At 36.7% G+C, this 17,053-nt stretch overlaps 1 protein-coding gene and 1 pseudogene across 1 annotated transcript; both read right to left on the bottom strand.

The window, feature by feature from the left end:
• LOC135117295 (uncharacterized) overlaps positions 1-4,467 on the bottom strand; it is a 112,353-nt pseudogene extending 107,886 nt beyond the window's left edge.
• A 2,709-nt stretch (positions 4,468-7,176) lies between these two features.
• Positions 7,177-14,633, bottom strand: LOC110373871 (prostatic acid phosphatase). The gene is made up of 8 exons (XM_021331294.3): positions 14,170-14,633; positions 13,138-13,231; positions 12,274-12,472; positions 11,854-12,009; positions 10,694-10,923; positions 10,127-10,299; positions 8,500-8,603; positions 7,177-8,086 (listed from the first exon to the last, which is right to left on the bottom strand). The coding sequence occupies exons 1-8, from the start codon at positions 14,401-14,403 to the stop codon at positions 8,029-8,031; spliced, it is 1,248 nt and encodes a 415-aa protein (XP_021186969.3). The 5' UTR covers positions 14,404-14,633; the 3' UTR covers positions 7,177-8,028.
• Positions 14,634-17,053: the final 2,420 nt, after the last annotated feature.

The following is a 17,053-nucleotide window of genomic DNA, read 5'->3' as shown; positions in this document are numbered from 1 at the left end:
TGATTCTAGCCTCTTCTAAATCAGATTATATTTATCTAATCAAAGCAATTATACAACTGTTGTCGTTGTTTTCAGATCACTCTAAACTGCTATTAATAAATAATCTCATGCAGTATTCGCAAAAAATAATAATTAACCGAAACAAAGTCTTATCTTATCAACGGAAATATTCTAAATGCCTCGTTCGTACATAAGTTTACTTGGTGTTGGTGTTTCAAACCGTTTGACATTGATTACATGTCCTAGATCCAGTAACGAGAACGGTGTGCGCTAGTAACTAACGGCCGATCCCAATATCTTATCCATCTGTCGTTTTGTTACTAGAGATAGGAATGTGACAATACCTGTATGGGGCTAATGTCAAAATTCTAACTCTAGTACAATAGATAGATAGGGTAATGAGAAGGGCCATAAGATATTAGGTACTTGAGATCGAAACAGTAATATTGGGAACTCATTAAATCTCAGCTATTAGCCGCGATTTTAATGACAGCCACAAGGAGATATTTTCTACATGTTTTACTGGTAAAGCGTAACTAGAAGTACTAACGAATGCAAAACAGAGGAAACCTTTTTTGTTTCGTTTGTTAAAGGCACCAAAAATACTGAAACGTATCGGGAAAAAAACAATACTCGAAAAAAATCACACTATCTCCAGGTGACACGGGCTATATTTTATCCGGGTACAGGAAGAAGTATCCCACGGGACTCGTTTAACAGATAGTTATCAACAATTATCTCTGTCTTTTCACAAGTTATCGCTCCTCCGAGCCTCCTAACCCATAGTTATCGTAACAAAGCCAAGGCGAGGCAAATTAAAAACTCTGTGGTTCGCGCAAACGATAACAGAGTGTCTGCGAGGCCGCGCGGTGTAGATCCGGCTAATCGGCGGTGATACCCACACGGCGTGACGTCATCGTTACGTTACTTGTAGGTTCGTACATCTCTAGCTGTCTTAGATAAGTTAAACAACCGGAGACGCCGTATTTAAGCCGTGGCCTAGTGGGTAAAGTACCAATCTCTCAAGTATGTGTAATACCAATGCAACTTTTCTAAGTTTGTATGTCATTTCTATATCTGGGACATCGATGACCAATGACTGTGTTTCGCACCTTGTAAAACACTGGTACTCAGCCGCATCGGAAGCTGACCGAAAAGGCTCGGGAGATGATGAGGTGTCTTAACAAAGTACACGCGGCTGTATGGGTATGTTTGTAGGTACGTCATGTTTATTTATTTATCAACAAAAACGGTCACTTGCCATTTGTTTACAAAAAAGTAAGTTACGTAGGTGCCTATGGGTAAGTTTATGCTATAATATAATTGATCAATTTTATCTTGTGCATGCGTAACGTAATCGAAAATGCTAGTATGAGTAACTATTCGTTGCGTTGCCCGACGTAATTAATTGCAATGTTTTTCCTCATATAGATTTGTGGGCGTGTCGGATCCAGTTGGTTAAATGATCTAAGACAACTGTTAAAGCACTTGATACACGCATTGTTTTTAGCGCAATAAGCAGTAACTCGGATACACGCACTTACGTGAACGATGAGTTAGCGAGGAAATAATAGTAGGCACTAATTTTGTCCTGTTATAATAAGAATAACAGTTTTTTTGCTTACAGTGGATTTCTCAGATAGGCCTACTGCCCTACATGTAGAATGGTGAATTTTAAAAAATACCTATATTGTCATATAAATTTACTTAAAATTGCGAGCATTAGTAGTTTTTGCCTAAAGTTTTATGACTAATGTGAAATAATAGTAGGTAGGTACTAACTTTATCCTGTTATTTAAGTACCTAACATTAATATCATTCAAAGTAACAGTTTTTTTGTTCATAATTGAACCAAGTAGGTATTCAAGTTATTTCCCAGATCAACAACTTAAAAACAAGTATGTTATGTTATGTTCAGACCAACAGCTGTTTAAGTATGTACATATTCATACAAGTATTTTTAATTTTCACTTTTTCACGTGATATTACTTAGTGAGTTATATTTAGCAAAGTGTCAGTAGAGTTTTCATACTATTTAGAAGATGGCAAGAGATAAGAGAGCAAGGAAGAAGAGATGGTACTGCAGATAAAAATTTTGGAGAAAAAGGGTATGTTGCAATGTATGCCAATAAATAAGTTAAGACCTGTATGTATCCTGCCAAGATGCTCTTACATGTAGTTTTTTTATTGATTTAGAAGACAGAAAAATGAATCACTGGTGTAAGCTAACTATTTTATGAGATAGCCAACCTCATCATGATGTAGCATAAATATAGTGAAAACATTAAGAAAATATTGTCTATGGTGATATTTATAAACTAGCTTCGGCAAAAGATTGCACTTCTGACTAGAGAACTATTTACCGAACAAGGATAAAAAGTAGTAGATATTTTATTTTTTCAAAATTGACAATTACACTGACAAGTTTTTCCAAAATCCATATTCAGTAACTTTTTCATTAGAAAGCAACGTTAGTAATTAAAAGTAGGCCTCTGAAAAGCCATAGTTGTGCGAAAACAATCATGTTAATCTGCATTTACACTTCAAAGTGACTTAAATAACCACTTGATTTCATATAGTAATGAGTAATATATGAATTACACAACATTGTGATAAATACCTACTGAATAAAACCTTACTGTACCATACTCTTTGTATTTAATTGCAAAATATGGAACTCTTTTGGGTAACCATAAACCTACAGACCTTATTCCAATTCTTGTGGTCTTTTTTGGGCAAACATTTTATAAAGATACTTTCCATTCTTTTAATATATGTTAAACTTTTACTTGAAGAAGGATTTGGACGGATAGAATTAGACATAAAGTTAACAATCAAAATGATATGAGTCATTCTGATTAAACTGTATGTTTTTTTTTTTTATATAAGACTTATAAGTAACAGTAACAGGAGACAATGTAGTTTGACACCTTTATTTTTTAAACGATAGCAAAGATCATTAAATGACCACTAACGCTGTGGGTTAGCAGCGGTGAGGGAGTATCAGACTCTTACTGACTAAAAATCCATCATATTACTTTTGAAGGCCTTTTATGTACCAGGGCTGCGGTGACTCTTTTAAACAATCCTGCAGACATAGTTTGCCACCTCAAGTGGTAGTTCACAGAATATATTATTTTGTCAAATAGTTGTGTAGCTTAATCAAATCACCTGTTTATAACTTCTTGATATATACATAATACATCTCATACCATCAAGACTGACAAATACTATGATGAAAACCACATAAAATTGGGTTTAACCAAACGTAAGATAATTGCGCTCAGAAATATCTATGTACATACAGGTCATACTGAGATCTTCCTTTTTTTATAATTGGTGGAAGGTAGAAATATTGGTGTATGTAGATTATTGAACATAAATAGGTAAGAGTATAGTTTAGAGCAGTTTAAAGGGGTTGTCTCTGAATCTACTGAACCAATTTCGAAAACTAATCTCATTTGGTAATAGGAGATAGTTCTGCTGGGAGGCAGATAGAACTGCAAGCAACAGCTAGTCATGAAAATGGTAGCAAGTTCTTCTAGCTATAAAGAAACTGGTCCTCTAATTTCACTTGGCATCTTCAAGGAAATATGTACTTTACAAACCGAATAAATTGTGGCAAAGGCTATTCATCTATTTCATCCCGGTACAGGCAGCTCCCATGGGACATGGGTGAAATTGTGGGAAAACAACTGGTGTCTAGATAATAGTATAACTATGGATAGTTTTCCAAGCTCAGTAGATTGTTTTTCCGGATGAGCAGATGAGCATTGTATCTTACTTCTTAAGTTAGTATTGACTTACTTGGCACAGTCAGTCGTTTTTATGCTTCTAAATCAAAAGTACCTTGTAGAAACTACAAATAGGTATTAAAACTTACCTCTCAGGGGAATCACAGGTACCCACTTTACAAATCAATCATTGTTGGGTACTTTAACTTTTTGTTAAGTATTTAAAATTCATGAGAAATTTTCCATAAAATTTGTTAAATTACTGTTAGGTGAGTAATTACTTCAGTAAGAAAATAGTTCGTACTGCTGTGGGCAAAACTTTTTTCGACTTTTACTAGATGTGGGCACCGATACACTGCACTTCAAAAAAGTGACTATTCGATTATTAGAACAAAATCAAGTAACTTGGTACTCATTTCACTGGGACAATAATTATTTTCATCCTAGACTACGCAAGCCAAGACTTAGGTTTAGCGAAGTAGATGTGACTTAATAACTACAAAACAAACCGTAAACACATCAATAACACGCACTGCACTTAGTCCATATAATAAATTATCCCATCACAAAAAATATAAGAGTCTCTTTATATTACTACGATAGTTCACAAACAATTTTCACGATTAATTATTGAGTTTTGTAATAATCGCCTGCCCAAAACTCTTCATTCTCATTTGACAACTAAAAACCACAGACAAAATAAATACTCAGCACGCAGAACGTAACGTAATCACTGGTCGGATACACACTCCGGTTTTAACGTTGGAAGTGTTTTTTCGATCGTGTAGTAAGGATTTTTAGCGATAGTAAAACTCTGGCCACAGGTCGCCAATTTTACAGCTGCGTAAAAAAGTAGAGTAGGTATCAAAAGATTTAGGTATGTCGGTGAGATCCACAAAATCCTACCTACAAAAACCTTTTAAAATATTCAAAAGTTTTTGAAAGAAGACCAAAAAATCATCAACTCCAAAAACGCGGGTCTAGGCAGCCCTCGGGTTCGGTTCAAATCTTGGCATCAGTTATTGATATATGATATTATATAAACTGAAAGTCTCTTACTGGACAATAGCAAAAAGTATAATGCGACTAAATTGAAAGTATTTTCAATGTAGAATGGGCATGAGTCGTAATGTCGTTTCGGATAGTACAAGTGTAGTAACGTCATCAAGGTTTCATCTATTAGAGCCGCCGTACACGGACTGCTTCAAGCAGTTGAGACCGACTGCTTAAAGCCGCGACCGCGCAGTGAACTATAGTCATTCATTCGCTGCCGTACACACGACTGCTCGAGCAGTCGCGACCACTTCAAGCCGTCAACTGCATGATGAAATTCCATCGTGCCGTCGACCGCTCGCGAGTGGTTGCGAGGCATACACCGACTGCTCGAGCCGTTGACTGCGCTAGAGCAGTCGACAGCTCTCCGACTTCCCTCTCCCCCCCGCCCTTTGCGGCCTCGCGGCGTCTGTTTTGTCATTTGACTGCTCGAGCAGTTGGGTCGTAGCTCGAGCAGTCAACAACCGACAGCTCAAGCAGTCGACGCCGACCGCTCGAGCGGTCCGTGTATTTCACTCAGCCGCTAACTGCTCGAGCAGTCCGTGTACGGCGGCCCTTAATCTGAGATTTGCGGGGTAACAATGACCAGTAGCGGCGTAAGGGGGGGGCGGAGGGGGCGGTCCGCCCCGGGTGCCACATCTCGGGGGGTGCCATCTCGGTCGGCACATATCTGCACGACCAGGATGGCGCGGGCAGATGGGACATGTCACTAAGGGTGCCATTCTAATCTGCGAAGTCTAGGTTCACTACCATTTACTCAACTACAATAGTGCATGTGTGAGACATCGAGGCGGTCATCCCTCTCAGTTCGACTGTCACCCTTCTCTTGTATTTATCTGATTACTTCAATAACTTCCTCAAAGTTAAAAAAAAAAACCTCTTGCTTCGCTCGCAAATTTCTCTTCATTTCTAATTTGTTTTACGCTTACGTTTTGAGACCTCAATCTAGCAAAAAGAAAGCACCGCAGTAGCAAAAAAAACCTGACGCTCACTTAAGTCACGGTTTCTTTTAATTTGTGCTTAATTCTGAGTTTAATTAGAGTCCTCAAAAAAAAAAAACAATTAAAAAAATATTTTACAGTGGATATTTCTAAGCTATTTAGGCGCTATTTGTAAGAGGAGGTGGAGGACTTGGGTGTCCCAAATCTCAATAAATTTTGAGCTCGCTCGCAGCTGCTTCAATTTCCGGTCGTGTTTTTTTTACTCCTTTACTTTAACTTGTCTGAGTGTTCCAAAACTCAAAAATTTCGCGCTCGCTGCGCTCGCGCCTCACACTTGACAGTAATTTCTCTAGTCTCTTTAGATACCTATCTTCTTGCGTCACAAGTATCTAAACTTACGCGCCCTTCTTTACAGTGCTTTTTTCAAACTTTTTTGGAACTTCTGTGTTTAAAAACTCAAAAATTTCGCGCTCGCTACGCTCGCGACTTACACTTTACAATGGTTTTCTCTGTAGTCCTTACATATCTCTTTGCGTCCCAAAAATCAAAAATTTCGCGTCCGCTTCGCTCGCGCCTTCGTCACTTTACAGTGCTTTTTTCAATCTTTTTTGGAAATTCTGTGTTTAAAAACTTAAAAATTTCGCCCTCGCTGCGCTCGCACAGTAGTTTTCCCTGAAGTCTTTACATATCTCTTTGCGTCCTAAAAATTAAAAATTTCGCGCTCGCTTCGCTCGCGGGTTCTTCACTTTACGGTCCTTTTTTCAAACTTGTCTGGATACTATTGTGTTAAATCTGTATGGTTTTTGTTTACTACGTGATTATATTTTGTCGTTTTTTGTCATTGGGGTGCTCAAAAAGTAGTTCGCCCCGGGTGCCACCCGATGCTACGCCGCCACTGACAATGACTACGCTTTTATTGTTCAGAGCCTGGAATCCAGCGGAGTGGGAATGCCCACTCCAAAATTCTTGCCCACGATACCATCATAAGATACCCTGGGTACACCTCCCTACGTAATAACAGAGGAGTCAAGAGTGCTTTTGATAGGACCCGTGGCACCTTCGGGGTGTCACGGGTACCTACTGCATGAAACTAAATAAAATTCTGCCTGTCAATTCTATTCGCAGGGTTGAGAAGGGCGGTGAAGGTATACATTATTTCATGATGACCTTATAACGTAATAGTAGTTCTACCGTAGAACTGCCAGTAGAACAAGTGGGAACAAACAGATTTGAACAATCAAACAAAAAAATGTTTTCTCTTTATTAGCAAAGAAGTATGGATAGGTAATGAAATAATAAAAAAATGTGAGGAGGTTTCTGTCTCTGGGACCCTAACCACCGGTACCTTGGACCCTGTGCCCGATATCGGTGGCAACCTATTTTTTATATTTAATATTAAAAAATGTAAAATATATGTTTAAAAATAAATAAATGAGTAATAAAAACACTTAAATCTTAAATCATTTAATAATTCTGTTCACAAGAATACCGATTCGATTTTATATATTGATAAGTTTCTAGGTATTAAAAATAGATTTTGCATGTACTTAACGCTTATAAGAAAAATACAAAAATATGAAGACTAGATGTGGTCTCCCTATGGTTTCTTTTGATTATAGATCATTTAAGGTAGAAAAGACTTGGGTAAGGTGGGTTACACCACTTAAAAACAACGAAAACCTTACTATTTTCAGTTGTCAAATTGCCAAATGGTGTGACTCACCCTAACTAAAAAAGAATAAGAATTGAAAGAAAAATGATTAGCAAATCTGAAAAGAGTCACAGTTTATTGGCACCGTAACTAATATTTACTATGAGGCCTATGCAGACCACGTTTCTTAAACGCGCCTTCGACGCGCGTGTGTCATCACAAATGACAATAAACCGCCCTCTAGGATAAAAGCACGACATTGACGGCGCATTTAACAAACGTGGCCTGCATAGGTCTTTAAATAGCCTAGATAGGGCTCTATCACACTAGCGGTTTGTCAGCTGCAGCGCGAAAAAGTATCGCATACGCAACGACCACGCCGCGTATTCGCAGTGAATTCGTTGCAGACGGACCAATACGCTACAAGACGCCCGCTTGCTAGTGTGATAACTCCCTTAGAAGTCCATAGCGTCTTTTATGATTCTGATGCAAATTCATAATACCATTATTATACAAACCAAATTAATATCAATCAACCACATACAAACAATTCACTAAAAACCGTATTACAATTTTTGGTACATACAATATAAAAATACTCGATTAATAATAAAAATTAAATCTAAAAGAAATTTGAGCAATTAGGATTCTATGATTTGATTGGTGTCAACGCGGCGTTCTCGATGCCCGTGTAGGGCAAGTTCTTTCTGAAAATAAAAGAAAATAAACTTATTAGACTGTTTTTTACTCGTGTAGTAAAACTGGCTTGACAGATGATAATTTAATAGGAAGAGACTAAGTCAAAGCCAAACGGTTCGATCGATCATGAAGTTGTAGGTCCGTGGATGGGTGACCATTTTGTAGCAATGAATTTTAAGGCACGATAAACTGGTGGGTCCTGTCATTTGGTCATGTTTGGCAGACCTAAAAGGTAGTCAGACGCCAAAAATTCTGTCAACTAGTTTTACCAAGGGATGTGTTATGTATATTGTAGAGGTGAGATAGGCGGTCATTCTATGTACAACACTGTTACTCAGTTGCAACCGTATAGACTGGAAGCCGACCCTAACATAGTTGGAAAAGGCTAGGCAGGTGAGATGATAATGTAATAGATACTAACCTGTACCGATTGTAGACTCGAGCGAAATGTATTCTGTGAGAGATATATATCATCACGAACAAACACAGGCCGATGATGAACGCACCAGCGAGCAATGCAGGAAACTGAAATGAAAACATATTATTTGAAAACAAAAACACAACACTTGTATAGACGTTTTATCTCACGAAAGCGGGTAAGTCATACTTGTGTGGGTAAATGTAGGTACATGCACATTAGTTTTGTATGACTCTGCGACTCGGCTACTACAGAGCACTCCCGAGCTTATGCACACTAAGACAATATATGTGTGCCTACATTCACACACACGAATGGCTCACTCAGTTTCGTGTAACAACATTTCTGTAAATAATTTATTTGTCAAAACGTATTCTACGCCAATTCTACTCCACAAATTTTCTCCGAAATACTGCTACATCTACAGTACTAAAGAAATAGTAGTACTTCATAAATACAAGAGTCACAACGTATATTTGAGGTACCTATGCTTGACCTTCATAAGTCTTCAATATAATACGCACATTTACGTTAGATTTTTTGACCCATCAAGGGTCCACAATCATAAACGGTCCCCAGGATCCCTTGAAAATAATAGAAAATTATAAGAAACATCAGACCGTAAGGCCTTCAACGTGTTTCATTACGGGTCTTCTTTATTTAAAAACCTGTCTTTGAAAAGTGGCTTCAAAGGATTTTTGAGACTTGATGCCTTTGCCTTAGATATAAATCCTTCTTCTGATTCAGAAAACATATAGGTTTACTTCAGAGTATGTTTGTCTGCATTCATGGGCGTAACCAGGGCGGGGCAGGGTGTTCACTTGCCCCAGCCTAGCTCAGATTTGACATTTAAACATTTAATTTGCGGACAAACATTTAAATAATAATCTTTTAAAATAAAAGAGACTTCTTTTGATACCTAATTCTGCGAATGAGCCCAATATTTACGAGATTAAATGTTATTCAAGATTTTCATTTAAGGATCCTGGTGGTACCTTAGCGCGCAAAGCGCTACAGAACCAAACCTAAAAACAAAATATCTATACTTTATATTTAGTTGAGAAATCTCAAATGTGTGGGTATGGTAAGGGGTTTAGAATTATAACTCCCAACGATGTCTAGACAGAGAGAATTAAGCCTACAGGTGCACTTTTCCTGCAATCGCAAAACGAATGAAGAAGTTTCTGCTCACACATCCAGTCGTTGGTTATTCATACGTAAGGCCTAAATTATTATTTTCTTTTTGAGGTCTCAATCAAAAACGAATAAAAAACTCGCGCACACACTCACAAACTTAAACCAATGCAATGTGGTAAGTATTTCTTTATCTCAAGGTCTAACTAAAAAAATTCAGCCTTTTTTCGCTAGCTCATAAAGAATTTACATATCCAATTTTTGCATACGGCGACTAATAAGGAAGAAATGTTGCCCCACCCTGAGCCCACAGCTGGCTATACCCATGTCTGCATTCCATCTGTTTCTGTCTAGCAGATCTTACTATAGTATCTACTCAGGTATAGTGTAGCTTCCTAACAGTGAATTTGCAAATCGGTTCAGTACTTTCACAGCTTTGAGGGTACAGACAAAAAAACGTTATTGTTCTTTGACTGACAAGCAACAATATATTTACCTTGCTTCTACATTCGTCATCCCAGTTGACATTAAGAAGATTCTCATACAGCTTGAGGAATCTTTCAATAGGACAATATTCTCCACAGTATGGTATTTTAAGAACTTTCGGCTCAACAATATCGACGGAGTTTCTGTACGAGATTCTTACAAAATGATCATCCGAGCCATTTTCTGAAAAATACAGAAAAAGGTGTTAATTACATACAAAACACATATGGCAAGAAAATGACGCAAAATAAATATTTTGGGGAGCTCCTATTAAGCATAAGTGATTTTTAAATAAACAAAAAGGTTTGAAGTTTTTTTAGGGAACGTGTAACTCATTACAAAGTTATAAATAAAAAACCTTTTTACAAAAACAGACAGACTATGACAAACTTCTAATAACACTGAAAAAGAAAACTGTTAGGTGCGTCGGCCTAGAAGTCAGTGTCTAGTGGATGCAGTCATGTTTATTTCGACACCCACTTCTAGGCCCATGCACCTAACACGTTTTTTTTTTTTGCTTTTTAGCATTTTTAGAAGTCTTACCGACTTCTCGATAATAAAAATAAATCACACTTACTGGTCACTAATTCTATTAGTACCGTCGAGGTATACACAGGGCAGTTTCCATCATAGAGGTCCAACGCGTTGAGCACACTTCCCACGGTAAGGTCATGACCGCTAAATATTAGTACTTTATGACCCTTATTATTTCTTGACAAGGAGGTCAACATATGAGCCCCTATATGTTTGATTAGTGGACCCACTTTCAGCCGAGCTAGAAGCGGGGACCCTGTTTGTGTTGTGAAGCTGAAAATAATACATGACATTTATTAAAGTACCGTATTACAACTTTTGGCAGTCGTTATGGGTAATCAGAAGCCAGTAAATCTGACACCATTTTAACCAAGGGTTATTGGGTTCGGAAGATGATGATATTAGAGTACTGTATTTCTATTTTACTATTTTCTGAGGTTAAACTAGCGTGTAACCATCTCTTATTGTATAAGTATATTACATCACACTCCACAATCATAAATGTGAAACAAACATGTGTATGTTGATGTTAGATAACCATTCATGCAAAGCGCAATATTTTTTTTAACATCATATAACATAGGTATTCAAACTGAAATGAGGGATGTTTAAAAGGGGGATAAAATCGTAAGGTCCCATTTTACTATTTTTGTATGTATTTTCTAATTATAACTAGCACAAAATTAAACCGATAAAGTGGCTTTATTAACTTATAACTTCTAAACCAGACAAGATAAACAATCAATATGTGACATACATATAACATAACAATTATGATAAGGGGATATTGTCACCAATAGTTATAATAAATAACAACCAGATAAAGGTTCGAATAGAATGTCTATTACAGATATTACTACTAACAAGGTTTTTTAACTACGTAATGAAGAGGAAATGGGAGATAAAATTAAAGGTTTCCCATCCCAAGGTAACTGCTACGCACAAGAGAGTAAAAAATCCTTTCTCTGGCAGTTCTCAAAGCGCGATAAACGGGCAGAAAAACAGAGATATAGGTATGGACTGAAGGTCGAGAAAAACATCTTGAGGAAACTTGGACTATAGTTCACAAACCCGCACTGGGCAAGCATGATGGTTAATCCTTCTTGGTGTAAAGGGAAGCTTGTGCCCAGCAGTAGGACAGTTAAAAGAAACGGCAGATGATGATGAAGGATTAACTAATTGACTATTCTAAAAGAGACAAACCTGTAACAAGCTGGTTCTCGCATTTTATCCGGGTACACAGACTGAGTCCAGTTTGGCAATGTAAAGTTATACAATGACTCAATATATAAAGTGCTGTAAATGTCATCAATCTCATAGTAGTCTTTCACTTTCATACCAGTATATGCTGAAAGGTAGCTGAAAAGCAAAACGTAAAGGTCATTGAATAAAAGTTTATGTAAATGTTTTGTGCTATATTACAGCTGACGCGCCAGCAGTGAATAGAATTATGTTAATTAAGTAATTTCTGACTTTGCTACAATAGAATTAATTGTTTAGTATTGTGCGCTGACTCGAAATCTTATAGAATTGCAACGCTAATAAGAATGAGAGATTAACTTGCATCAGTAAATTCCAAAAAGGCAGGATAAAATATTTCAATGCAGCAAATTATTTACTTACTTCATTAAATACTGATATTTGCTCAGTTTGTCTTTATATGGCTTGGAGGAGGTTAGCCTGTCTAACTCTCTATCATACGCAGGGCATGGTTTCTTCATGGCAAGGATTTCATCCTCTTTCTCCGGCACCGTATGTACTGGTATCGGTTGCCAGTTTAACTCCATATCCCACCTGCTTTTCCTGCTTGGTGGGTACATACCTGTAAATAAAGATTTTTGTAACGGTTACAAACAGAATGTCCACATTGGTATATATGTATATGTACAGGGTATTAGGGTAGGTTCATATCTGACGGAACATGAGTCACGTAAATAAACAAATATACGATTAAACATTCAATGAGGGTTTTTGAAATTTTTTCTGCCACCGGGTGGCGCCACGTATGCGTCTGGTCCAAACAGCTGTCAAATAGTATGGAATTGTAGGTGCCGAACTTATTGTTTATTGAAATTCTGTTATATTGGAAGTGTTATTGATTTTATTATGGACTACGGTCAGAATAAGGTTTCCGAACTAAAAATTGAGCTAAGAGAGAGGGTGCAAAAGTCACTGGTACTAAGGAAAAGCTTGTTGAAAAATTTGTTAACACAATATGATTTAGTTTTTTTTATTTACTCAACCGCAATAGTAAAACAATAATGCAGTGCTTTAATTATAAAATAAAAAAAACACTAAAATCGTTCACTATTCATAGTAAAGATAAGCACTTTGACAGTTATTAGACCTGACGACTCGGTGCTGCCACCTCGTGGATTGCCATTTTAGAAAACCCTCATTGTTCACACCTAACCGATGATGCGTTGATATATTTTGCATTATGCATTTTCCGACAGATATGAGACTTCCCTTAGGATGCAATCTCACCAGCTAAATTCGCTTGAGCAGACATAAGGGTACGGTCCACGTCTGTTGACCGAACATAAATTTCTGAAGGATCAAAGTCCTCTGACAGTAAATGCTGGAATGATGATATGAAAATTAAATACACCAATGGAAATTGCAATTGTTATAAATATTATTTTTGTTATAGAAGATCTCTCGTTTAAGTGAAAATATGTACGCTTTGTTATTAAAATTACCCAACAAATTAAATTGAGGTCTTTTTTAACGATGGTAAAAATCATCAAATAACCCCTTTTAGCAGCGGTGAGGGAGTGTCAGACTCTTATTGACTAAAAACGGTGGTGTTCCGTCATAGGCTTTTAATGTTCCAGGGCTGTGGTAATCCCACAGATTACATTGAGGTCTCAGCTTGCTTTCAAGTATTTTGAAGTTAAGGCTTGGGAACGTTTTCACATTTTCACTTAAAAGAGGTTTGAGAATCATGAACATGTGACATGGTTTCAGAGGAAGTTATCATTATTTAATTCACTGGTTTTCCTTATAGTTCGTTAGTATACAAATGACATGTCAAGTATAGTATTGTTGCGTGGTGCAGAAGTAAATCAACTGATTACCTAAACCTTTTAAAAAAATATTCTGTTTATATTTATTCTGCAAAGAAAATGACCTAATGAATGATGTGGCAAAAAGTTAGTAGACATACTATACCAAGAAGGAAGAGATTACATCAATTTATACTATAGAAAGCGAAAATAATGATACTTTAAAAATAAATAAAATTTGAATACCCTCTTATGACATGAAAACAAAAAACCTAAGCTGACCAGTATACCCACATAAATAGATTACTAAGCTCTATAAAATAGCCTTTTAATTACAAATTGAAGTTATCAGAAATCCATTTAACTGTATAAGTGCCTAACCGATTAAGGGGCTTTTCCTACCTACATGGGTTCTATTTCATACCATAAAGGAATGCATACAGTTCTTCAATTACATGTATCAAGGATTGTTTACGAATATTATTGCATATAAAGAAAGGTGTCAACTTACCGCATACCTTTTTCGCAACCATTTTCCTAACGCATAATGTTGCTTTTTACCAGTATTCGTGAGCTGCCCAAATTTTACGGGCCAAATAGATTCATTCTTCCAAGGATCTGTAGGGTAGGGATCCACAGGAGTTCTATCACCATGTCTATATATTACAGCAGCATATATTACCCTTTCTTCTGCATAGCCCACAGTTGTAAATGTAAATATCACAAATAACAATGAAGAAATCATTATGTCGATACTAAAAATATAACCACCCGCGAAGTATGTACCGCATGTGCAAACTGTAGCTACAAATACTTGAATAGTTTATTTGTTAATTATACCATCGCTTAATTAGCTTTCGAAATTAAATGCAACAGATCTTAGTAAGTCACGCATTGGAATGGAATTACAAAATAAAATGATCCAGCAAATCTTAGCAGCAAATCAAACAAAATGAAAATGATTACAGTTACGTCAAAACTGTCAAGTGTCAAAGCTAAAGCTGACAGTAGCTACAAGTGTTGCCAGACGTTATATAAAGTTTAAAACCCGTGGCGGGAGTTTTAAAATAAAGGTTATATTTCACTTAATTTCATCGCTCGTGATTTCTTGGTTAAATTATGTAACATGCTGTATAAACTAATTGATAAAGCGAGCATACTTATAGGCAAAGCTAAGAGCAAAAAAGATATTAAATGCACGCAGCGTCATCTTAAGGTAAGGCGAGCCAGAATTCAATTGCATATTAGTTAAGTATATGCATCCACACTAGATGGCGTGTGCATTGATGGATGAACATTAATAAAATAAATTCTGCAAAGGAGAATGGGCAGATTTGTCTAGAATTTGACCCAAACCCACTACATACATAGCTAATAGAACTAACGATTAACGCAAAGCACCGTATGTAAACTCAAGTAAATGCAACGGCACAGCAGGTGTGAAAGGTCAAATCATCTCACATTTAAAACCAACAAATGCATAAGTAATATAATTTATTATATAAACTTAACGATTTAACTCATAACTATTCAATACAATGTTGCAACTTTGTGTAAATATAAAAATGATTTCGGGTTGTTGAAGATTATGTCAATATTTATTTACCAAGGTCCTTTTCGATGTTATTCTCTTAATTGGCAATTTCAATTTATTTATTTATTAAGAAAAGGTGTCATCTTAAACATAGGTTCATTGTCGGGCAAAGACCTTCTGACTTCATGTAAGTAGATAACTGCCTAGCCCTCAACGTGTCAAATATGTCCATCCTTACGAGTATTACAAACACGAAAGTAGGAATCTGTCTGTCTGTTGCCCTTTCACTCCAGAACTACTGAATCGACTTTAATCTAACTTAAATCTAGAGCCTGAGAAAGGAACTTTTTACAGGGGTACGAGAAGTAGTTTACCCGGTACGTGGGTAAAGTAGTGAAAAAACTAGTCTACTACCTACTTACTACTTACCTAAGAATTATTTTGTATAGTTATTAATCCACAAAATATACTTATTAATCTGTTCATTATATTAGGCATTCAACTGTTGCAATATAAGTATTTTTATTCCCAAAAACCAGCCGAGGCAAAGCTTTTATGGCAGCAATAGCCTTGAATGCATACCTACTTATGTATACTTTACAACTCAAATGAACAAAGTCTAGACATTTAGATTTATACATGGAGAAGTAAATGACTAGCGGAGGTGCAGTAACGGAAAATCTCCTAAGAAATTAGCGCGCCTAAATGTGGGGGACGAGTAGGGCTGCCATCTCGAATTTTGCCGAACCCGGACAAACATTAAAAAAACCCGGACATTTGGCGTAAATCGCGTTTTTTCGACGATACGATTTTTTTTAAACAAAATAAAGTCAATATTTTTTTTTGGAGTTGTTTATTTTATTTGGTGCTTCAGCTTAGAGTCTTAAAAATATTTTTGGTAATCGCCTAAATTATACCCACAAAATAATTCCTTATTTGTAATCGATTTATTATTAACATATACTTAAATTCTATGAGGTGCTTCCTCACATGAAAAGTGTCCGGGTTTTCCCCGGACACTTCTTGAAACCCCACCCGGACGGCCCCCGGACGGCCTCCAAACGAGGACAAATCCGGGGAAACCCGGACGGATGGCAGCCCTAGGGACGAGGAACGTTACTGTCTTCGCTCTTATACGCCTTCATTGGACCCGATCGTTTTTTGTAATACCAAAAGTGGTTGACAAATGTCTCAAAGGATCCGAGCCACCGTAAGTATTTGATCTAGAAGGAGGCGCCTGACCTACCTGTATTATGGCATCTCCGCTCATCTTTCCTTCTTCCGTGGGTTTAAAAGATCTACAGTGCGTACGAGTTATAGACAAAATAAATGTACTCGTTTTCTTAAACAAGGGCATCGACATGTAGATATACAGCCAACGATTAAAATACGGAAGAATTGGTTACCGAAATACGTAATTGTCCAATCAATCCTTTTGAATGTTCTCAATGATTAAAAGTAGGCACTTTGGTGGACATTCATGGGCATCGGAAGGCAAAGTCGATATGTTCAATATTTTCCGGCAAAAGTAGGTAGATATGTTAAGAAGGGCAACGGCTGTCATATTTATTTAATGTAGGTTACATGATTAAACAAGTTAATTGAAAGACTCGATTTTATATTCTCTTCTAGCTAAATAGCTACCTATTTAAATGTTAGGTACCAAATAAAAACTAATGGTTGTTTTACCGGACTTCTAATTCCTAGAACTTGTAGTTATGTATTAATTTCTGAAATCCTTTATTATTTAATTTTTTGAGTTGTGATATGCGTTTATGTCTTTAACACAGCAGTAATAATTTCGCAATGTCTCCTAAAAAACAAAATGTCCGCTTAAAAGAATAGTTGAAGATTCTCTCGG

This window comes from Helicoverpa armigera, chromosome 1 (assembly GCF_030705265.1).
Source record: "Helicoverpa armigera isolate CAAS_96S chromosome 1, ASM3070526v1, whole genome shotgun sequence".
Taxonomy (NCBI): domain Eukaryota; kingdom Metazoa; phylum Arthropoda; class Insecta; order Lepidoptera; family Noctuidae; genus Helicoverpa; species Helicoverpa armigera.
This window is presented reverse-complemented; position numbering and strand designations above follow the sequence as displayed.